Consider the following 22,398-nt stretch of genomic DNA (forward strand, 5'->3'; position numbering starts at 1 on the left):
CGAACCCCAAAACGTTGGGACAAGCAAGCTAACGACATTTCTATCCTGTCTTCCTCTGACAAGCCAGGAGTGTCAGAAACCAAATTAGCAATCGTTTGTGCAGCTGTTCTAACACAAGCTGCTTGCAACAAAGTCAAACGAGTTCCCTTAAAGGGCGAAGCTGCCATCAAGGCCATAACACGATTTTTAAAGAAGACAAATGGCATATTATTACCATCGTAACCAATCAAGGCCGCCTTATCGAAGAACGTCCTACTATTTTGGTATTCAAAAAAGCAATCCTGCTGTTGAGAACTCGATTTAGCGGGAGAAGACAAGCTATATCCCTTAAGGGGCTGAGTGGGCTCAGTCACATGCACAGCCCGATCACGATCCTCACATACGTTAAAATCAGGAGACACGATACGCCTCTCACAACCACCCAAATTACGTGTAGCTGGGCGATCAAAAACTAGCGGCGCTGAAAACTGTGAAGGGGGCAAAGCATTACTGCTAATGGCGGCCCCGTGACCTGTACGCTCTGGGGGAGGAGTTCGGTTGTAATTTGCAGACCTTGGCTCTACAGCCTTCGGAAGATCCTTAGCCGCGGCCCCGAGACCTCCTGAAACAGCTGGAAAACATGTGGATTGTACAGGTCCACTTACAGATTGAACAGGCGTCTGGAAAAGGTTAGGTAAATTAAACTGTGATTGATGTTCACTTCTGGAATGCCTAGAAGAGCCCTTCCTAGAGCTACGCCGGGAGCCCAACTCAGAACGATATTCAGCTAAAACTACCTCTTTACGTTGTTCGGCCCTCAACTGAGCGTCTTTGAGTGCGAACTCAGCAGCTCTAGCTTCGGCTCTCGCGGCGGCCTCAGCAGCTCTCGCTTCGGCCTCAGCAGCTCTCGCGTCGGCCTCAGCTCTCGCGGCAGCCTCAGCTCGTATGGCCTCAGCTCGTATGGCCTCAGCTCTTGCGGCAGCCTCTGCTCGTGCGGCAGCCTCAGCTCGTATGGCTTCAGCTCTTGCGATGGCCTCAGCAGCTCTTGCTTCGGCCTCAGCTTGGATCTGGAGCTCCTCTCGTCTTAACTGTAGGTTAATTTGTGCAACTATCCGTGACGAGCTCTCAGACATCCTAGTGCTTACATTTGAGGCGCTATCCTCAGGATGTATGTCAGCATCCAACCTATCTGACAACTCACTTTCTTTTTGTTCGAAGTTATTTTTTAACGAGTTAAATTCGGGATCTACCCTATCACGAAGTTCTGCCAAGATTGCAGAGTTAACAATTTTACTCAAAAGAGCATGGAAATGCCGTAATTCCTCTTCTAAAGTAGATAACTTAGATCTAAAAATTAACAGTTCCTGCTTATCACTCAAAGAACCTAGGGCTACAGAAAGTTTCCCAATTTGAGTCAAAATATCCCGTCTAAGATGCCGGGCCTCTCGAACTGACTTAGCCTCATCGTTAATGGGTCCCTCCCCAGAATGGCCTGCCCGACCGCAAAGAACATCATCAGGCTTAAACTCAGTCGAGTCGACGGCGGTCGAGTCCCTGTCGCCACCGAGTGTAGACATATTAAATGTTAGGGCTAAATTTAACAATTAAAAAATTAAGTTACACAAACACACAAAATTACAGTAGTTATAAAAAACTTAACTGCAAAGACCGTAAAAAATACAAAAAAGAATTTAAATGCACGATACCGTAGCTGTACGAGTATGTGAAGTCCAAACGTCCACAAAACTTGCTTGGATTCTTCCACTTGAATCTTCAAGCACAGATGGATTGCCTTTAATCTTCTTTCTTGCCAATAAATGTCAAAGTTATTTTTCTTCTGTACCAAACTGAGAAGAAATGTCTTTACTTTTTAGCTTAAAGTTCTTCAGTTGCCTACCGAGAAGAAATGTCTTTAATTTTCTTTGCTTCTTTAGACTACCAACCAACAAGATCTTCTTTTATTATTTCTTTGCTTTTGTAGCCTACCAACCAACAACTTCGTCTTTTATTTTTTTATGGTCACAGCGGTAAACCATAATTTCTTCGTGGGAAAATTGTAACTTAAAGTTCCCGGATCCGTTCGTCTGCATATAATGACCGAAGAAACATACACTTGAACTTCTTTTCAAACAGTGTATTCCTGTAAAATTAGTCCGAGGCTACCGAAAACGAGGGGGTGCAACGCCTACACCACTTAAACTGTCACTACACAACAGATTACTTGGTTAAAAGACGGAACTTTTGTCCAGCTAGCAAGCACTAAGCCAACAGTTAAATGTGCGGCCAACTTTCAAACAATCATTTTACGAATGACCAGAATAGATAGCAATATCTCAAATTCACGTATGCAGTACTGTGACGCAATAATGAAAGACAATTATGAAGTCATTCCAACAGGTGTTTAAGCTGATGTAATATTTCCTGTTTAAACAGGCCCAAACAGGTCTTATGAACGATGGTGCAATTTTGGCACATGCTTAGGAATTTCCATGACGTAATATTCAGTAGACTTGAACGGTTTTTATATGACGTTTGATTTGGTGAAAATTGTCGGGAACACAATCGTTGAAGCAACGTAAAAATCAAAAGTTTTCGTTCTTGAATAGAAGTTAAGGGATACAGTATTCACATTTTCTAGATGCGCGCTAGAATGCGCGGGAAATTATATTCTCGCAACAATTGTTCGTGCTATGCAATGACGATTTGTATCGCTAGTTCCTGTGTTATTTCTCGGTGCACAAATATGACCGATCTAGATGGTAGGCTACTTCCCGCGGACATCACATGCTGTGACGGCGTACATGTCAGCCGTGAATTTCGAAGCCTGCTATAATGTTTCATTTCTGCCTCAAAATAATATTCACGACACAAAATTTTGTATCACAGTAGGTAATTAGCCTACATCATCATAACATAGCACGATGCTCCTCCGTGCCATTGTTCTTTATATACCGGACACTTGTACCATTACTCGATGATGAGCTGACGGATGAGCATTATTGCTATATCTTATCTTAAAACTGAAAAAAATTGGCCTTTCAGCAATAAAAGTGCCCTTTTTTCATAATCCTGCCCCCCCAGTCAAAAACCGTTCCGGCGCCCCTGCTGAGAGCCACTGCAACCACACGAAGGAAGCCAGCGACAACGAACCCCGTTGGCTACTCCATGCTCTTTATGAGGACACTGGCGAAGACAGCATAGACGAGGTTGTAAAAGCGTACTTGGAAGAGAGGCCACACAAAGGACTATTAACCGTGGGCGCTTTTCCAACGAAAGATTTTCAAAATACTTTTTTTCGCTACAACACGCCAATACCTTCCAGTGCTGCGGTTGAAAGAATGTTTTCAATGGGCAAAGACATATTGAAACCAAAACGCAGCAAAATTTCAGATGAACACTTTCAGATGCTTGTGTTTCTTCGTGGAAATTCAAAATAAAACTTGTTTGTTTCGAGTAGTTTATACCGTGTGAATGTTTGGCACCTAGCAAACAAAATGAGCTTGCGCTAGTGTATGCGCTGACGCCGCCAACTTTTTTTACAAGTTGCGTTGACGCATGCGGCGTACAGTTTTTCGAACGTTTGCGTATGCGCTGACGGCGTCAATATTTTCTGTATGCGCGTACATCACTGACTAAATTTAGAAAAGAACTAGAAAAAATAAAACTGTTATTTCGTCGCTTGTAATTTGTAAAAATAGGCCTGCAATCAACACTTGCAAATGTAACAAGGGCAATTTAAATTTTACAATACATTTATGCGCTCAATCATTTGTAACCATTGAATTATGGTTGGGCTGGAAATTTGCCAGCCCCGTTAGCTCAGTGGTTACGCGCCTGGCTTAAGGTCACGCGGCGCTGGTTCAGCTCTCGGGGTGTGCGCTTGAGCAACGCATTTCAGCACTGCTCTCCATTCAGCGGCACCTAGTGAAGGGAACAATTCCTCGGTAACAAGACTTCAACAATCAGAAAACTTCACTCTGTTAATCTCGGTAACCAGCTCTGCGTCAAAAGCCTCTACAAGTATGCGAAGCTACCAGGAATAACCTATCAAAGCTTTGTCAGTCCGAGGATAAAGATTTAAAATCAACCAAATTTGGTTATTGCAATTTGCTGGAAATTTTAAAAATATCTGGCAACACGAAAAGCATTGCAGTTGCGGAAGATTGCACGCATTGCAAATTGCAATTTGCAATTCAATTTATTTTTAACAAGCAACAATAGGACAGGAAAAGGATCTGCTTCATGAGATGTATATTTGAATCTGCCAGAAAAATCCACCCCAATAGCTCAGTTGATTAGTGCGTAACTTCGTGAACGAAGAAGTTTCAAAATCAAGCAGCACTGGTTCAACTCTCGGGGTGTGGGCTTGAGCACCTCATATTAAAGACAGTTCTCCATTCAGTGGCATCTATTGGATGGAATAATTCCCTGGCAACAAGACTTCAACAATCGGAAACTTCACTCTGTGACCCGGCCTGTGTCAGTAATTTAAAGCCTCTAGTCCATAAGTATGCGAAACCGTCAGGATTAAGCTCTGCAAGAAGCTTTCCCAGTACGAGGATGGTCCCATACTTGATTCAAATGTTGGGTATGAGAAGATTATACCTTCATTGTACTAAACCATGGGCACTAACAAGAGAAGGGTGGCCAGTTCCTTTCTCTCGGCCGCCTTTCCTTCAGTAATATGCTCACCCTAGGTAAAGGTCAGCGACAGCGATGTTTTTAACAACCAGCTTAGCTGGGAGTGGAACTTTTAATGTAACAGCGTAGAAATCAGATGCTATGCAATGGCATTTTCTCTGCAAGTCTTAATCATATTCCCCTTTTCTATCCTAGTTGTGGTCTACCAAAGTGCTTTAAACAGAAATATGAGTTGTTTGTGATCTGAAATAATCTAGGTTTAACTTTGCTAAAATAATTGGAATTTAAATAGCAAATTAACATAAAATGAGTGATAGAAGGAGACGCCGTCAATTGAATTCAAGTCGAGAAGTATTGTCAGAAGGAGAATCCCAGCAACAATGCAATTTCAGTCTTTCAGAGTCTGTAAGTCATCCACTTCTGCTGGGTCTGCTACTATTTGGCGAGTTCCCTATTCTGCAATTTTTTGAAAATCCAACTACGCCTTCTGTAAATTCAACGATTGAATATTATTCAATGTTCAGACATTGAATCAATGTAAATACGAACTGTTAGGCTAATTGGGTTCTTTGAATCCTACGTCACCGTCTGTATGCAAACTTACAATATATTAGTATTTTTTGTCATCAAATTAGCTAACTATATTTTTAGAAGTAGTGCTGCCTGACTTTTTATTTTTTGTATTAAAATTTGTATCATCAAAACTATGGTGCTTTACTTCAATATTCAATTCAATTTATTTTTTGCTGCTGGCGCAAACATGTACAAAACGGCAAAGTAAACATATGAATTTGACACCAACAAAAGGGAAAGATGGCAAAACCCAAAAGTTTAAAATATACATCGATAAAACAGTGTTACCACTATGTTAAAATTGCGCAGCCACCAAACCTAGAAGCAAAATAGAAAAAAAAACTTTAATTGTTGGGAAAATAGTCCTACAATAACAATTATATAACACTTACAAGTGCAAGGGCGATTAAACTTTTTAACACAAAGAAAAAAGTCCAAAAGGTGACAAGTTTCCTGAACTTTGCAACTATAATCTTTCTCCTTAATTTGGTTTTGACTACAAATTTTGTTGCATTTTTACCACTACCTTTTTGGTGAAAATACTGTATCATATAATTGCATTTAAATCGCCATAAAATTATTTCACTTGTAACTTTTATAAAACTTTTGGGAAGTGAAATTGATTGAACAAAGTTTATTTGAACAGAAGTAGTATGTCTGTATTTTATTATACTTAGCCTAGTTATATCTCTATTGTTATTTACTTTTTTTTGAATTCGCATGGTCACACTGAGCCGGTTTCCTGCAATTTTTCTTTTTCTGAGTCTTTTATGACATCACAACCAAGTTTTTGAATGCGAGACTCTCAAAGTAATGCTGCTTTCTGTTTTTGAATTACCAAACCAATACGGTATCATATTCTACATTTCCCAACTCAACCTTCTTTTTATGCAATTTTTATTTAGGAAAGTGATTTGGATCAAGATTATTTCAATTTATCAGGGTTTGAAACCGCAGAAGAGGATGACGGAATTACTGAATCAGATCATGTAAGTGTTACCGAAAGGGGGAATTTAACAAAAAATGTTCCATCTTAGCACAAGACACAGCGGATAGATCTTCCTCTGTTGTCATATGCGTTTGTTGCAAATGAATACAGACTCGTACATGTAAATATTTTTGAAATCAATGTTTGAGACACAATAAGAATATGGTAACAAAAACAATCATTTTAAACTTTTAATTACTTTTACGTTTATTTTATATACCGGTACTATCTAATAATAAAACAACCTTTCAAAACATTTTAGCTTGTACATTTAAGATCTTCTAATTTTCTATATACATTTAATTGTGTGCATGCGAGATATAACTATATGTACTATATATACAAATATACTGTATTCAAAGTAGGCCTTTCAAAGTACGAATGAAATAATCAAGCTCTATAAATCTTTATTTGTTGTTAGCTTGTACATGGTTCAATAGGTATAATTTTACTGCACAATAAACAAAGTTTCTAAGCAATCTGCTGTTTCTTGTTTAGAAGTGTTACAGAGTGTCATGTTGTGGTGACACATCTATCACGATTTTTTTTTTCAGGAGAACTGTCAGGATGACATTGCTGGACATGTCAATAAAGCAGAAGAAGAGAAACCAATCACTTGTTCCGAACAGATTTGCAGTAAACTGCAGGAGAAAAAAGAAAATAAAAAAGTAAGGGGATGTTAAAAATATAAAGCTTTGATTGTTGGTTTCTTCTATTTGAATATGAAGAAGATTGCGACGTTATTGATATTCTAATATAATATCACGTTTGTGTAACTGCTCTGAAACCTGAATAGATTACTGCACCAATTTTTCACCTGAGTTTTTATAATTTCTGTACTAAATTTATTGGTACTGTATTGCATTCAAGGGTTAGGCTAGCTGTGCTTTTACATTTCAACGATAGAGGCCGATAACTCGTGTTAATGTTCTTGTTTATTTAATCAAATGTCTAGGTTTTGTTGCCCCAACTTTTACAGTTGAAGTGTATCCTATGTTTTTAATTGATATCAGTTTTTTCAGCCGGACAGTAATCAAGAAGCAAAAGATAACATTCTCACTTCTCAAGCATTTGGCAACACTGAGGTTGACTCCCCCTTCAACATTCCTAGCAAAGGAAAATTTTATCAACACGACATGAGATCAGAAACTAACCGAGACAGGGGGTATGCTACCTGTAATAATGTGTTAATGAAGTAATGTTACCGCATTGTGTTAGATTACACTGGTCTACACGATTTTTGCTCTGTGAACTTTGAAAACTGATTTAGAGTAATTTTGGGGTGCTGAATCCGAATATGACCTCAGATTTATGCTATCACGTCAGGTTTGTGAGATATGATAACAGCATATTGTTACTTTTGTCAAAAGTGGAAGATTTGACGTTGCGTTTATTGCACATACACATTGTGCAAGATCCAGAAATCCAGGCCATGTGGTGCATAAGTAGCTGAAATACACCTACCAATTATAATTTTGATACCAATTTGTTTTCTAAGCAACATTATTAACAAGGCAGTAATAACAAGCTAAAAGGGAGGCTATAAGTGTAACTGACCCCCTCCCCCCGTCAATGTTTTGCATGAAACCACAAAGATTTAAGCAAGCCTATGGCAATGCTTGTTCAGTAACCATATTTAGGCTGTTTTGGCCTGTCTAACACTAACCTTTTGTTACAGCACTGCATATGTTGGTGGTAAACGCAACGCCAAATCTTCCACTTTTGACGAAAGTAGCAATTTGTTATCATATTTCACAAACCTGACGTGATAGGATAAATCTGAGGTCAGATTCGGATTCAGCACCCCAAAATTACTCTAAATCAGTCTTCAAAGTTCATGGAGCAAAAAAAATTCTTTTTTTGTAGACCAGTGTTATTATCATTACTAGGAGTGTTTCTCAAACACAAATGTCTTGATTTTATTTCAAAAGAAAATCGAGATGCGCCTCAGAAGTTTGCTTATGATTATTTTATCCAAGCGGAGACTTGCATTTGGTTACAAATCAAGGAATTTACGAATCTCGTCGTTTCAAACCGCTCAAGTCAACATGTTACGTGTTTTCGAATAGGCTTCGAAGATGGCTTGATGTGTAGCCGAAAACGTACGCAGTCGGTTTTTTATTGTAACATGATGAATGTCGTGACTTTGCGTGGTTTCGTTTTCTTATGGTTCAGCAAAGTAACCTTTGTACGAAATTTGTGATTCTCACGTAGTCGTTTTGGAAGCCGCAACTTCAACCGCGAGCCTAGCAAGTCAAAGTGGGTGCACGACAAATACGATGAAAAAGAACAAGCTCCAAAAAGCAAGGATGAACTTGTACAAGAATACGGATACGACATTCGGGCTTACCGATATGACAGGCGACCGCAATCGCACAATCCTGGAAGGTGTGTTTCCACCAGTAAAGCTTAATATTGCAAACAGATGTATATTATGTTGTAATACTTCGAAATTCATTAGATGTGTGCACCTGATGTGTGGCTATACCTAAAATAGTAGCTTTTCAACCCTGCGAGTACTTAAGCACGTTATTTTGTAGTTTAACTAAGAAAAGTAATTTTTCTTTTTGGCCATTGTTTTTGTTGATACTCTCAGCACTGAACGTTTCTAAGATTTTTAATATTATATTTCAATAGAAAAACTGTTATTTTAGCCGGCAAAGAAGACCAGATCGAAGAAATTCTGACTTTTCAAAGCAGGAATCCGACCAGAGCAGTAGATTTTTTGAGCGACAGAGATCGAAGGAGCCTCGAGAAAACCATGTGAGACTGAGACGAGCATTCGCGTTGTACATATGCCAAATTGTTAATGGGAAATACTGCCAGTTAACTTTTAACTGCTACTTTTTGTTGTTTTGAACATGTTTAGTATTACAGCAATACCACCATCTTCAGAAAGATGGATAAAATACAACGAACCTTGTTTTTTTTGCGAATTAAGCAAATCATTGTTTTTTTTGACGAAATGTTGTTTTGGCACGTTTCATGTGCATTCACGAAGCGTGCCATATTTTCAAAATTAAATTGTGTAATTTTAAAGTGTTGTAGATTGAAATGGCTACCGATAGTTTTTAATTTGGAACGTTCGAAACGATTTGTTTTTTTTTTTGTTAAAAGAAAACGACATTTTTTGCAAAGACTCTCCATTTGCTAAAAAATGTAATCAAGGCCTAAGAGCTTTGTGTCGAAACAAAATGTTGCAAAACTTCATATAGTTTTATTGTAAAGTTATGTTCAAACGAAATTTTATGACAAGTAAATTATTATCAAAAAGCAATGCCACATAAATTTTATAGCGCTTTTGAGTTCTTAGATTCTGGTGTGTACGGTTTCGAACTTCTAACGAAATTAAATTGCTTGGATTTCGAAATAAATATAAACTAATTCTTCACTGACAAACTTCTTTCGAAACGAAATCAAGTCTTTTGCCTGGAAACTAAACAGTCATAGTGGACTATAGCATTGTCTTTCAACCGAAGGACTTGTGGTGTAAAGGGGGCCACTTTGTGACACCAATAAAATCAATATGACACGTGAACAGCCGATGAGCCAAATACTTTTCTTGAACTTTATTTGCAATCAGCAGAAAACATGCACTTTATTGAACCATTTTTCAGTGCATTGTATTTATGTATTCATTAAGGATGAGAGCATTTGGATTTAACTCGAGAAAAATTCACAAGATATATTCGGTACCCTGGATAGTGTTAGCCAGCTGTTATGTGAATACCAACTGTACTTCGTGTTGCAGGTTGAGCAAACCAAGGTCCGATCTTCTAACCCGACTACGCTTGGCAAGCGCACACCAGCTCAGGTGAGCATTATGTTTGGAAACTTCGCTAATATATTGTTTCTACTTTCCCCGTGGTGTTTATTGACATACGTTCCTCTAGTCTATGCAATCGACACTTGCTCTAATTGCTATGTATATTATTTTGCTCCTTTCATTAGTACAGCACTAATGAAGATGTTATTTTTTCTTTTTTGTCCGTAGTTGAAAATTTAGATTAAGTGGACGAGGTAAGGAAGTCAATCTTCGTGTCCACCATCAGGCATGCCTTTAATTGTTTTGTCAAAGACACAGCCGCATGCCCTTGAGCAGTGTCGAAACGGCCCCCTTTCGAAGGTCGAACCGGGCTGTCACCACTCGGCTATACAGCCGACTTTTTTCTATTGAAAATACTGTGTGTTACTTTAATTTTGGTTAAGCTTGATTTTATAAATTGGCAACTTTTTTAATATTAACAAAATTGGACGCTCGGTTAAATTTTTCATCTTCAAATTTATTTATTTTTCAGAAATCTGCCATCAAATCCGAATCAGGGAGTGTTTTCTCTTGTCCCACTGCCAGACAGGAGGAGAAGTGCAGACAAGCTAAGGACGAAACCGATCCCATTCTGAGCGTGATCGAGAAATGGGGGAAGGATAAAGCGCATCCGGGACCGCAGAAGGAGACAGTTAGCTTTTCCCAAAGACACGAGTAAGTCACGCAATCAATTTCTTAGATTTCTCTCCAACACCACCTGGTTTGGCACAACGGCTTAAATTGTCGATCAAAAAAATTTTCCGAAAGTTGTTCAGATTTCCATGAACGGTTTCACTATGGAGTGGCAATGGAATACTTGTGCAAATGTAAACTAATAATAAAAAATGTGTTTTTCCTGCTTAGAAAAACAATGGTAACTGAACGTAGGGATGGGCCATCAACCTGACCATTGAGATCACTCGTTTCCGGTCATCGACCAGTACAGCTGTAGATTTCATATCTTGCTTTACCAATCACCATATTCTTTGTATTTGATTGAAGCTAGCTTTGAAGTTCTACCGGCGAAAAAAAAAGTCTTAGCCAGTAGTACTTCTTGGTTCACTCCAAAGATAGTTATGAAAGTTTTTATTTTTAAGGCGCAGAAACAGATCAGAAGAAGAAGATCTTATATCTGAAAAAACGAAGAAGCTGCTGACGGTTTCTGCACCGAAAGAGGTGATGACGAAAGAATTATGAACCGTCCGTTTCGTATCATTTGAACTGACGGGTTGTAATGACAATGACGTCGCTTAAAGCGATAGTTTAAGTTCGTAAATCCATGCATGCAAAATTACAACTTGTAGGTAAGGCTATGGGGTTGTTAGCCTATTGCGACAGTCCACGGATTTTTGTTTTACTTCGCAGTCCTGCTTGTTGCGACCAGAATGAAGTTGTGGTTGGGAAGAAAGCAAACGTTTAATCCGCCATATCTTGCATTTTGTTTATAATTGTTTTGCCATTCTTTAGAGCTGTAGTTTTTTGGTTTTGTGGCCCTGTTAAGTAGCAACTACAGACATGCGCACTGTCCAGTGGTCCATCTTGCTACCCAAGCAACTGTTCAGGCACCTTTTAAACTTATAACGCTTCGCCATTTTCCCCGTTTATTGATTTGCTGGTGAGTGGCGATGAGTAAAACCGAAGCGACATGATTAACTCTATCCAGGTGACCTTATCACGACCACTCGTGTTTTGTGCTGTCTTCTTGTAATAGTTACCGACTTTTTCATGATATCTTTTCTGAGTTAGTTGCATATTGGTAGAAATTTCCTTCAGTTTTGATGGAAACTCACCGCTAGGCTATTCACTCCGTTTGGTGGGTCATAAAAAGTAGTCAAGATCAGTGATCCACACTGGGTTTCTCGATTTCGCTAACTATGGTCTTTGAAGAAGCCAGCCTCCATCGGTGTAGACCAGGGGTGACGAACCTTTTTGCGGTCGCGGGCCACTTTGTCAATTACACATGAGTTATCGGGCCGCACAACTTTTTAATCGTAACCTACTATGAAATCTTTTAGAAGCGACTCAAGATATTATTCATGAAAAGTAACAAACGGCAAATGAAAGTAATAAAACACACACAGTTGAAAGTATCTTACGCAGAATCGAAACATACAACAGTAAAAAGCCCATGCGAATCATACAGCTGAAGCTATCTAATGCAGCATTGAAGCATAATGATAAAATATTAAAAAATAACATTGAAGCATTGAATTTTTTGCTTAGTGGGATTTTTGGAAAGTTTTTGCTTGACTAAGCGTTCAATATTAGGTCGAACAGACGATGTGGCAACTGCTGCACACTAACTAAGATTTCCATCTGTCAGCCTCGACCTGTAGCAAAGGAAAAGTGTACCAGTGAAGGCATAAAACAGCTTAAGATGTCTTTTGTCTTTAATGTATGAGCGATTGTCAAATTGTTTTGCGGGCCTCACAAATTCTTTGACGGGCCGCAGGTTCGTCACCTCTGGTGTAGACAAACTTATTAGAGATTTTCGTACTTTTTTTCCTTTCTGATGACGCAAAACTACTACATTTTATATTATGTTATTTGCAGACCACTCAGCCTCGTCGCTATTCTTCTCTGCGTCAAAGATCCACCGTCTCTTCTACAAACCCGCTTTTAAAGCATCTTCGTCTCCCCGAACAGTGGCACAAGAACTCCCAGGAACCTCCAAGTATGCTAGGTGCTTTGCTTATTCATTGATCTGTAAACTAAGCTTTATATCGCTAGACGCAGTAGTCATGGCCGTATTGGCACGATGATAGCGAATCAAACTTACAAGGAGTAAACTTTTCCACGCCTCTAAAGTTATACAAGCACAATGGCATAAAATCAGTGAATAACAGCCAGGTTTAGCACGGTCTGCAAGGGCTATCAAAACACATCAATTTGTCCAAATTACAAAAAAGCCGGCAAACTGTTGATCATTTGGTTTTAGATTTAGACTGTCCATGAACTGCACTACTCGGTGGTTTCAACACAGTTTATCAATGCGGGAATATATTTAAAAACTGGCTAAAAGACAACGCGATTCATATGTGAAGACGCCATACGAAACTACTATTTCCAAGTGATGGCGCCAAAGAGCACTATATAATTTTTATAGAAGAGCGTTGTGCAAGTTGTTTCTATGCTTAACCATGTTTGCGATACAAAGCAATTTTATTTTTTGCTACTCTCTCAGTAGGCTGTTTCGTGTGGCGCGTAGTAGTTATAGCAAGCGACTGCGCTCTGTATGATTAATATTCATTATTATGCTGTGTCATCAATCCCAGACAGCAAATCAGCCGTTTATTACATTGATTTAACCTTTGCAGACGTTGAACCAATGTAAAAAACGACTGATTTGCTGTCTGGAATAATACTACAGTTGTACAAGAACTCACGATAGAAATCACCCTTCAACAATGTAGCCTACTGTCACTTGTTAAGAAAGTTTAATAACATTAATTTCATTGAACAGCTGTCCCCAACTGCAGCACAGAAGTAAACAACAATGTCAAACATGAGGATAACAGTTTTCTTAATCGCCGAAACGTGAACGATATGGATCTCTTTCAAGTCTCAAAAAACCTGGCAGCTTCCTACGAAAAATCTTCATCTGAGGTGGCACAGGAAGTGGTTAACTCACTGTTTTCTAACAACGGTAAGCAACCTCACCACTGACACTGATTGTTTCAAACACCTCAAACAGCAAAATCCGTCATTTTACATTGATTCAACGTCTACAGTCAGCAAACGTTCAATCAATGTAATAGTGACTGATTTTGTTGTCTGGGACCACATTCTCCAAATGAATATGATTGTTGTTCTTGGGTCTGGTGGGCTTTGGTTCGAATCCATATCCACTCAGAGCAAGCACAAGTCGTAAACAGAAATTTTCATAACCCACTTTACCTTGTGTCACGATTATTGACTGGAAATGTGACTTAGTTTTGAATTTATTTTCCAGCGCTTATTCTTAGGGTTGTTGCTTGGTCCATCGTTCGGCAACAATCGAGGTTTGGGACCTTACTTTGTGTAAAAGTGGCTTTTTTCTGCACTTGCAAGTGTGAAGACACAAACTCGGAACAAACTTGACTGTGAACCTAATATCCGATGTGTATTGTCTTCAACTAAGCCCCGATTTAAACTGCTGGCTTCGAAAGGCAATTTTTGAAACACTAATTATTGAAAGTAGGCTGCATGATAGTCACGAAGATGAAATACCGTGCATTCAACTCGTCAGTAGGCCTATGCATGCCCATGCCAGTAGGTGGTTCACTTTGATCGACAGTAGCCTAGCATTGCTTTTATTACACAGCCTCACTGATTGAGTAGTACTTGGTTGGTGCAAACCGCAAGGCAAGTGCAATCTGCTAGGCTTGTATTGATACTGTAGTCTCAAAGTAGTCATCATAGATGGAACTATTAATAAAACAATTAATTTCATTAGAAATAACCAAGTGGCACGTCATTCATGCATTGCGCATTTAGGCCTCGTCATTCATATATTGCGTCGTTAGGGCCTTGCGTCATTCGTGCCTTGCGTCCTAAGGATGGCGTCATTCGGACCGCGTCATAAAGTCGTGTATCCACTAGGCAAGGCTTGGAGTAGGCTACCACGATCGATAGGGATTTCATGAGAACCCCAAACGTACATAAACAATTAAACATATAACACTATTTTCTCACAACTTTAACTGGCCTAATGCTTTCGTCTGTTCCAGCATACCCTCTTTTGCCTCCCATTGTTCCAGACGGCCGAGCGAATCTGAGCGACCCACAGCATTGGATCGATTGTGAGGATCTGGTTATCGACTTTTCTTATTGAACAGTGTCTTTAGACTTTTTAAATACTTTTGTAAAACTAGGTTATTTAAATGAGTCCCTTTGTGTTTGGGGACTTCTTTGTGACTTAGTTCAAGTTCAAAATCTATTGACACCAGAGTTGTGGTGGGTAGCTCTCCCGTGATTTGTCACAACCTAATATCCGCCATTTTCAAGTTTTCGAGAAAAACGACTTTTTGTGTTTATAGCTGTAAAATTAACAAGGTAAAACACTCGAAGTTGACTTTTGGAAGGCTGGAGCGGACAACCAAACAAAATTTTTAAGAATGAAATTTGAGCCAGGTTTTTGTTTGTTTATTAAAATATGGCTTATATTTGGTTTTGCCAGATAACTAGTTATAAAAAAAGTATTAGGTTTGTATGATAAAACCTAATATATACTCTCGATGTTGACTTTAACCGCTTTATTGGCTTATTTAATGTTATGTTTTTGTATGATAAAGCCTCATATAAGCTAAATGTTGACTTTGACCACACTATGTTGGCTTTGTAAGCCTAAATCAAACCTAAAGTACCGGTAAGCCTTTGGATTTCTCCCAGAACTGTGTATCATTTTATCACTGTAATCTCTAGATGACTTTGCTGATATCACAAAAAGCCTGCTCGGTTAAAGGCTATCGCTGACTCAAAATTAGTTGCTGGTAGCCTACTTAATAACCATGCCTTCATTTAAGGCAGAGGTGACGAACCTGCGGGCCGCATGCGGCCCGTCAATGAGTTTTGTGAGGCCCGCAAAACGATTTGACGATCGCTCAATCATTAAAGACAAAAGACATCTCAAAGCTGTTTTATGCATTCACTGGTACACCTTTCCTTTGCTATTTTCTTGCCCTAAACACTAACTTTCAAGGTTTAAAGTTAGAAAATAGGAAAGCTATAAGGCAAAGTTGTTTAAACACTATTCACCAACTTCACCTTGTATTTTTGGTCGATTCCAATCTATGACGTCATAGAATTTTGACAAGCGCTAAGTTGTGTGGCCCGATAACTCCTGTGTAATTGACAAAGTGGCCCGCGACCGCAAAAAGGTTCGTCACCCCTGATTTAAGGCTACCGTACTACATTGGCTCATTGGCTGCACAGCATCTGGGACGGTTGATTAAAAATGACCAAACACACTGAGTAGCGTACTCCCGGCCCCGGGCCTCTGCTTTACAATCTTAATAATCATATGCAAGCTAAGTTATTTAGCGTACCGTAAAATCAAACTGATCGGCGAGACGTAAATGATACGGCATTTAATGAAAAGAAAAGCTAGTGTGTTTGGATGGACATTTTTAGGCTAGCCTACATAATTAAGCTTAATTAGTGCTTGACAACATTTTCACGCAATCTACTTTATCAAACGCTTTTAAATCCGCTTCATGCAACTCAAGAGATGTAAGATGTTGTGAAATAGCCTGCTGCAATTGCTTCTGAAATTATGGCTGTCACGTGACGATATCCTGTTACGTAATTGGAGTAGATGAATATGTTAGGTTTCAGAAAATTATTCTTGCACAGATTAGAATATGTTAGGTTTTACCCACCAATTATCTCGAAAACCATACTACATTAGGGCACAAATTTTTGTCAGGAGATGCATGAAGTCTTTAAACGTAGAAAAATGCAAAAAAGTCATTTTCGACAAAATGGCGCATATTAGATCTACCAAAATCACGGGAGAGCTGCCTGAGTATCCTGGTGGCTGTTTTTTTTTTTTTTTATTGACATCCCGTTTTTTTTAAAAAGGACGTGGCTAGAAATATAAAACTAGTGTTGCCCAATGGAAAATTCTGTTTCAATTTGAGAAAATTTCTGAACTGTTTAAGAAAAAAATTTATAGAGCATAAATATTAGTCAACTTATTTTAACCAATAAACAAATTACGCAAAAAAATAGTTTTTTGGTTATTTTTACATGATAAAACCCGGTTTTTTTACCAAAAAGTCCGTTTTTGTCCATAAAAACCTGGGCGGGCTGAATTTTATTTAAAAAAACGTTTTTTTTACTATTCTGATAGACACAGTCATGAATAGCCCAGCAAAAAACATTGGTGTAGTATAGTTACAGGAAAGCAAGAGCGTAGGGTTGTTTGAAGTAACTTTGTTTTTGTGGTCCAAACAAAATTATTCGTTATTGAAATTTTATTGTTGCAACTATACTAGTGTCTCAATTAACGAAGTTTTATATTCAGCTGCAATTGCCTATCGGGAATCGTTGATGGCGCAATCTCGTGCAATTCTACTTTCGGCCGCTTTCCGCCGACAACAACCAGTTCCAAACCAGGTATACACATCCATTTTCAGCAAGCAAAAGCTGCCTTCTTTGCATCGTTTTGACGTCCGTCGACAATGTTTACATTGCAGTATAACTTTAACCTCTGGTCACCCACACCTTAATTTCAAATTTAGGTTGAGGAACAAAAGCAAAAATATTTTGACTTTATCAACTTCTGGTTGTCTGAACTGTTGATTTAACAACTTGGCTGTTGAGATAACTGCACTCCTTGTTGACAAAAATTGAATTTGCTTTTTATGACAAATATACGGCTGTGAAATCTATGACATGCTGTTCTTCAGCTTTCTGTACCGGACTTTCTGTCACACAATGAACTCAAAGACATCGGTCCTCAAATCCCGCCCACTTCTCAGCCTGTCAATCACCGTGGTAAGGGTAACCAATCAGATTGTTTTATTTGTTTTAGAACCTTTACTAGAAAAAGAATTGTGTAGGCCATGGTATAAAGGTCAAGTACAGTCTCTGATTTGCATCGAGTGTCGCTTGTTTATAAACGGCCTTGTTCTAGTCTTCAAACAGACAATCTCCATCCAATAATATTGTAAAATGATTTCGCTTTTTCTGGTGCACAATAATCATAGCTAACCATTATTCTCCTTTTTTGGAAACAACTTGGGTACTGAACATCGCTTTTGTTGAGCTGCTGAAACACTTTCGGTGTCTCAATTTGAGACACCCCGCTTGTTGTCGAACCATGGCCGCCTTTTTTCCGAAAGATGACTGATGACAATATTTTGTTTTGTACTTGAGTACATTTCGGACTTGAAAACTTCCCACTCACTAAAAGTGTTAATCTCACAGATATTGGTATGCCGGGGGCGGCAGTGTTTCCTCCTTCTGTTTTACGAAATTTTTCGCCGAACATTCTTCCTCGCAGGTGAGCGCCGCACTTGAGTTTTCGGAATGGTTGCGTGTTGAAAATTAATCAAAAAACCTTTTGCAGAAATTTTTCAACGTTTGTGTGAATGTGTTCGGTTGATGGCTTGTTAACTGACTGTTCATACATAATCAATTTTTTTCAGGCGACGTAATTGATTTCACGTTCTATGGCACTTTTATAACACAAACATAGCGTTACTGTAATGTAAATAAATTAAATATCCCACTCTTTTTCTAATTATATCGTTCTATATTGCTAGCTTAATAAATCACGCCACTTTTGTATGTATGCTGGGTGCAGAATATGACAACTTTTGTGAAACAAAAAGAATATCTATTTGATCTCTACTCTAATTGTTTTTATTCGCAGTGACCTTTCAGAAATATCAACTGTGACTCACAGCATGCGAATGCCGTCCATCCCAAGCAACGCTTTGATTGGTCAAGACATGGGCGGAGCTTTACGTTATCCGAACTCGCTACAGCCAGTTCAAAATAGCTTACCAGTCGATACTGCAATAAGTTCACGAATGAGTCGAATGGATGCAGCTATGCCAATAAGACAGTCTATGCAATAGTTAGCGGGGGAGTGCGTCATTGTCAGCTGTCTTTTTACAAACTGTGGTGTCTACGTTGGTTAGAATAACTTACTTTGCCTCGTGATAACTGTTTTTGTTGAGTTTGTACATGAATTTAGTTTGGTGTCTTGCCATGCTCCGCTTGTTCTTTTGTTGACTTTTGATCGTTTGTTTTGACAACATTACCCTGACTAGACCGCTTCACTTTTTTTCTAAGTTGCAATCTCCGGCTGAAGTGGACCAATCCTATTGTTTGCGATCACGAGCGACCGTGTTTGTTGTGTGCAAGTTAATTAGTGACAGCTTTTTTTTTCATAAAAACTCAGTTCCGTTTTGTCCTCAGTGATTTTGCACCTTCAATCAACCATACGATACAGCTTTCGGCTGTGGAAAAGCCTTTATCCGCTGCCACACGGTACGCCTCTTATTATGAGTATTCAAATTCACGTGACAGTGTTCCCGTGTCCTTCCTGTTAAACCACAGTTGAACCTATTATAAATATTTATGACACAATTTCCTTTAGACATACTGCAACCATCTTTACGTGCCCAGTCAGCAAAATCTGGCAAGTTTTATATTGATTCAACGTCTGCAGACGTTGTTCTAAAATCATTCGTTGACCCGGATTTCCGTGCAAAAGCTCTAAGGGGATACAAGTTTTTTTTCTTTTTTTTTTCAGTTGCATACTTAGTGTTGGAGATGCATGTTATTCTAAATTTATTCGATGATGAGAATGTTTATCCTCGGCCTGAGACCGCTTGAATACTGTGTGGGGCAGGAGTGGGGAACCACCGCCCCCTCGCCAAGTACCGATCCAGGATGCATTTTTTTTATCCTTAGAAAGCATTAGATAATTCTTTTATTTACGTACTATGCAGAGTTGCATTCAATTGCATCCATGCAGCTAAACTTGATAGATTCATTTTGTTGCATCGTTATTCTGCCACCACCCAAGACAGCAAATCAACCATTTTTTACATTGATTAAAAATCTGCAGAAAAGAGGTTGATTTTTTGTGTGGGGCTTTGCGTGGAAATAACGCTTACATAGAGGTGACCTGCACTGCCAAAAAAGTTGATCTACCCTTTGTTCAGAAAACCTAGTTAAAAATTCGTTGCTGTAAGGATAGGATCACACATCTCAATCCATTGACCACATTCATTCCACCTTGTACGAAGCTTTATAAGCCTTACGTTCTGCGATTTGAGTGCATGGTTACTCATTGAAGTGCTCACAGAGCAATTTCATTGGCCATTTTTTTCTTCATTTTCACTGCTGGAAAAATGCATTTGCGTTTTGCTTTTTACTGCCATGCTTGACCTTTAAAAGGTCAGAGAAAAACAAATTAAAAAAGCCTTCAATTAGTGCTATTAAAAGAACAACGCAACTGTGAATTATAGTCACTCAAAATTCAACTACTTTTTGTAATATTTTATTTCAGACTCAGGGGGCCATGAACACCCCAAGTACCCGGGGGTTTTGGTTGTAGATTGATAAACACAGATTTGTGTACTCGCTATTTTCGGAAGATTCACCTTGTGTCAATATGTCCCTTGTGGCAAATTCAAAGTTTGGTGTCGAAGCACTCCGCAGTTGAGACGTAAAAGGCTAGAAACTTTTGTGTAAGATCACTGCGCCTTTCAATGGCTGCTTGGGGCCCACGATTGAGAGTTTTTCAGCCTTGGGTTTTTTTTTTCGGTCATTTATCGGTCACCGATTTTTTAGCAAAATGTCCGAAAAAAATACAGTCAATTCGGTCAAAATGTCCGAAAAAATATACTGTATAGTCAATATGACTATATATGACCAAAAATGACTAAAAATGACCGAATTTTTTCAAGTCATTTCGGACAAATGACCGAAAAGTCTCAGCGAAAAAAAACCAGTTCAGCCTGATTTCTGAGATTAAATTCGTTTGCTTTTCATACTGATGATGCTAACAATGGTAAAACTTTTGCACAGGGCGCTATCCATTTTTCCGTTGGAGCTTTTTAAAATCCTCAGCAAAAGAAATTCCAATATTGTTCACCACCTTATGAATGATCGTTGGTTTAACGTCAAATGACACAGACCGACTTAAAAATGTTATCAATTTAGGGCTCATCAATCATAAACCGGGTAATCGTTTTCATATTGTAAAATGTAAATTATGATTTCTTCAGACTCTCTTTTATCAATGTTACTTCAGCCTTACGTTTTTTTAAAAGTCTTTTCTCGCATTTAAGGAATTTCACATTTCATGCATTTATCTGTGCCAGACATATTCCGAAGTTGATATTAATGAGGTGTTTGTTAAAGTTAGTCCGTACGTAGGTGGTATGTGATTACCAGTCAGTAAATCAGTCCTTTTTAGCAGTGGTTTAACCTGCAGACGTTGAATCAGCGTAAAAATAACTGATTCACCAGCTGGACAGTTGTTTTGCAGTAGAGTGATTGCGCTCTGTCATCGAAAGCTGATTTACATTGAAGACACGTATGATGCACAAATATCTTGTCATTTCCGCATTGAACCGGTTTCTACCAGTCGACATGGTCGCTAATGTCATAATTGTCACATTTCTTGCCATTAATTTATTATGAAGTTGTTTTCTTTTCGTTTCACTGTCAATAAATAATGAAAACGTTTAAAACAATGTTACTTGATGTATTGTATTGAAAAATAAGACTTCCGGGTTCAGGGGTTATTCTAACGGTCAAGTTTATAAACACCTATTCTTATGAACGAATACATCAAATGCAGTTACTTATCTAAAAACCTTGACAGGCGGCTTTACTCTTAGTTGGGACCATCAGAAGGTTCTTGTTCAAATAGAATCTTTGAACAAATAGATGGAAAGATGTGTAGCCGACATTGAGCGCCTCCATCTAGTACTGGTGAACTTACAAAATGAATGTTGACGATCAGAATCGGCAATTTTTTGATGACCGAAAACGCTAAAATTCTTCCAGTTGGAAGAACACAGTCTGAAACTGTTCTAGAAGTAACATGATTCATTTAAGGTTTAGTATTCAAACAATCAGGAATAATACATTTAGGGGTGTTCAATTTCGATTATTTGAATATTCGAAATTCAATTTATTTTCGATTTCCGAATTTCGATTTCGAATATCACAACTATTCACCAAACTGCAAAATGTGATTTTATTGAAAGAAACGACATGAAAATTCGCTAGAAAACGCGAAAAAAAGCCATGAAAATTTGCGAAAAAATAACACAAAATAACGTCTACAGCTCCAGGCCCATGTTGGTGTTTATGAACACAAGCTGATCGACATGGTCACCCGTCAGTCGGGATCTCAACTTCGTGACGATCAGGCCAGCTTTTGAAAACGATCGCTCCGCTGGAGCCGAGGTTGCTGGGATCCCAAACACTTCAAGTTCATTTTCACAGCGAGCGATTCACTGCCGCGACATTTCACTGCAGAATGCAGAGGTTTCGACTCGAAAGCGACATCGAGTATGTTTGCAAGCGCATCAAGCTAAACGCACGCTCCGTCTACGTAAGCAAATTATGTTGTTTTGGGGTGCATTCGACATCTGATGACATTGAATCGACGCAAAATGGTAGATTTTTGCTATGTCCCAGGAAGCAAAATTAGTCATTTTTACATTGATTCAACGTCTGCAGACATTAAATCAATGTAAAAATGACAGATTTTGTTGTCTGGTGTTGAATTGTAGCATCGCAACTCGTTCTAGTGATTATTTATAGCGAAGCTGTTGCGGTTTGCATTCAAAAAATGTTTTCCTGCTGCCGATCGCTAGTTCATCTATTGTTTTATGTATCAATACAGCATAAAAAGTTGCCCACACACAGAAATATGCGTAGGCCCGTAGCCAGC

At 38.7% G+C, this 22,398-nt stretch overlaps 1 protein-coding gene across 1 annotated transcript; it reads left to right on the forward strand.

The window, feature by feature from the left end:
* The first annotated feature begins 4,897 nt into the window (after nucleotides 1–4,897).
* Nucleotides 4,898–21,178, forward strand: LOC145768787 (uncharacterized). The gene is made up of 16 exons (XM_082580379.1): nucleotides 4,898–5,025; nucleotides 6,099–6,182; nucleotides 6,736–6,849; nucleotides 7,204–7,346; nucleotides 8,396–8,569; nucleotides 8,836–8,944; nucleotides 9,933–9,995; nucleotides 10,480–10,661; nucleotides 11,084–11,162; nucleotides 12,540–12,669; nucleotides 13,450–13,632; nucleotides 14,696–14,767; nucleotides 16,993–17,084; nucleotides 17,378–17,465; nucleotides 17,898–17,973; nucleotides 18,346–21,178. The coding sequence occupies exons 1-16, from the start codon at nucleotides 4,927–4,929 to the stop codon at nucleotides 18,551–18,553; spliced, it is 1,896 nt and encodes a 631-aa protein (XP_082436505.1). The 5' UTR covers nucleotides 4,898–4,926; the 3' UTR covers nucleotides 18,554–21,178.
* The last annotated feature ends 1,220 nt before the right edge of the window (nucleotides 21,179–22,398 follow it).

Source organism: Aplidium turbinatum, chromosome 4 (genome assembly GCF_918807975.1).
Source record: "Aplidium turbinatum chromosome 4, kaAplTurb1.1, whole genome shotgun sequence".
Taxonomy (NCBI): Eukaryota; Metazoa; Chordata; class Ascidiacea; order Aplousobranchia; family Polyclinidae; genus Aplidium; species Aplidium turbinatum.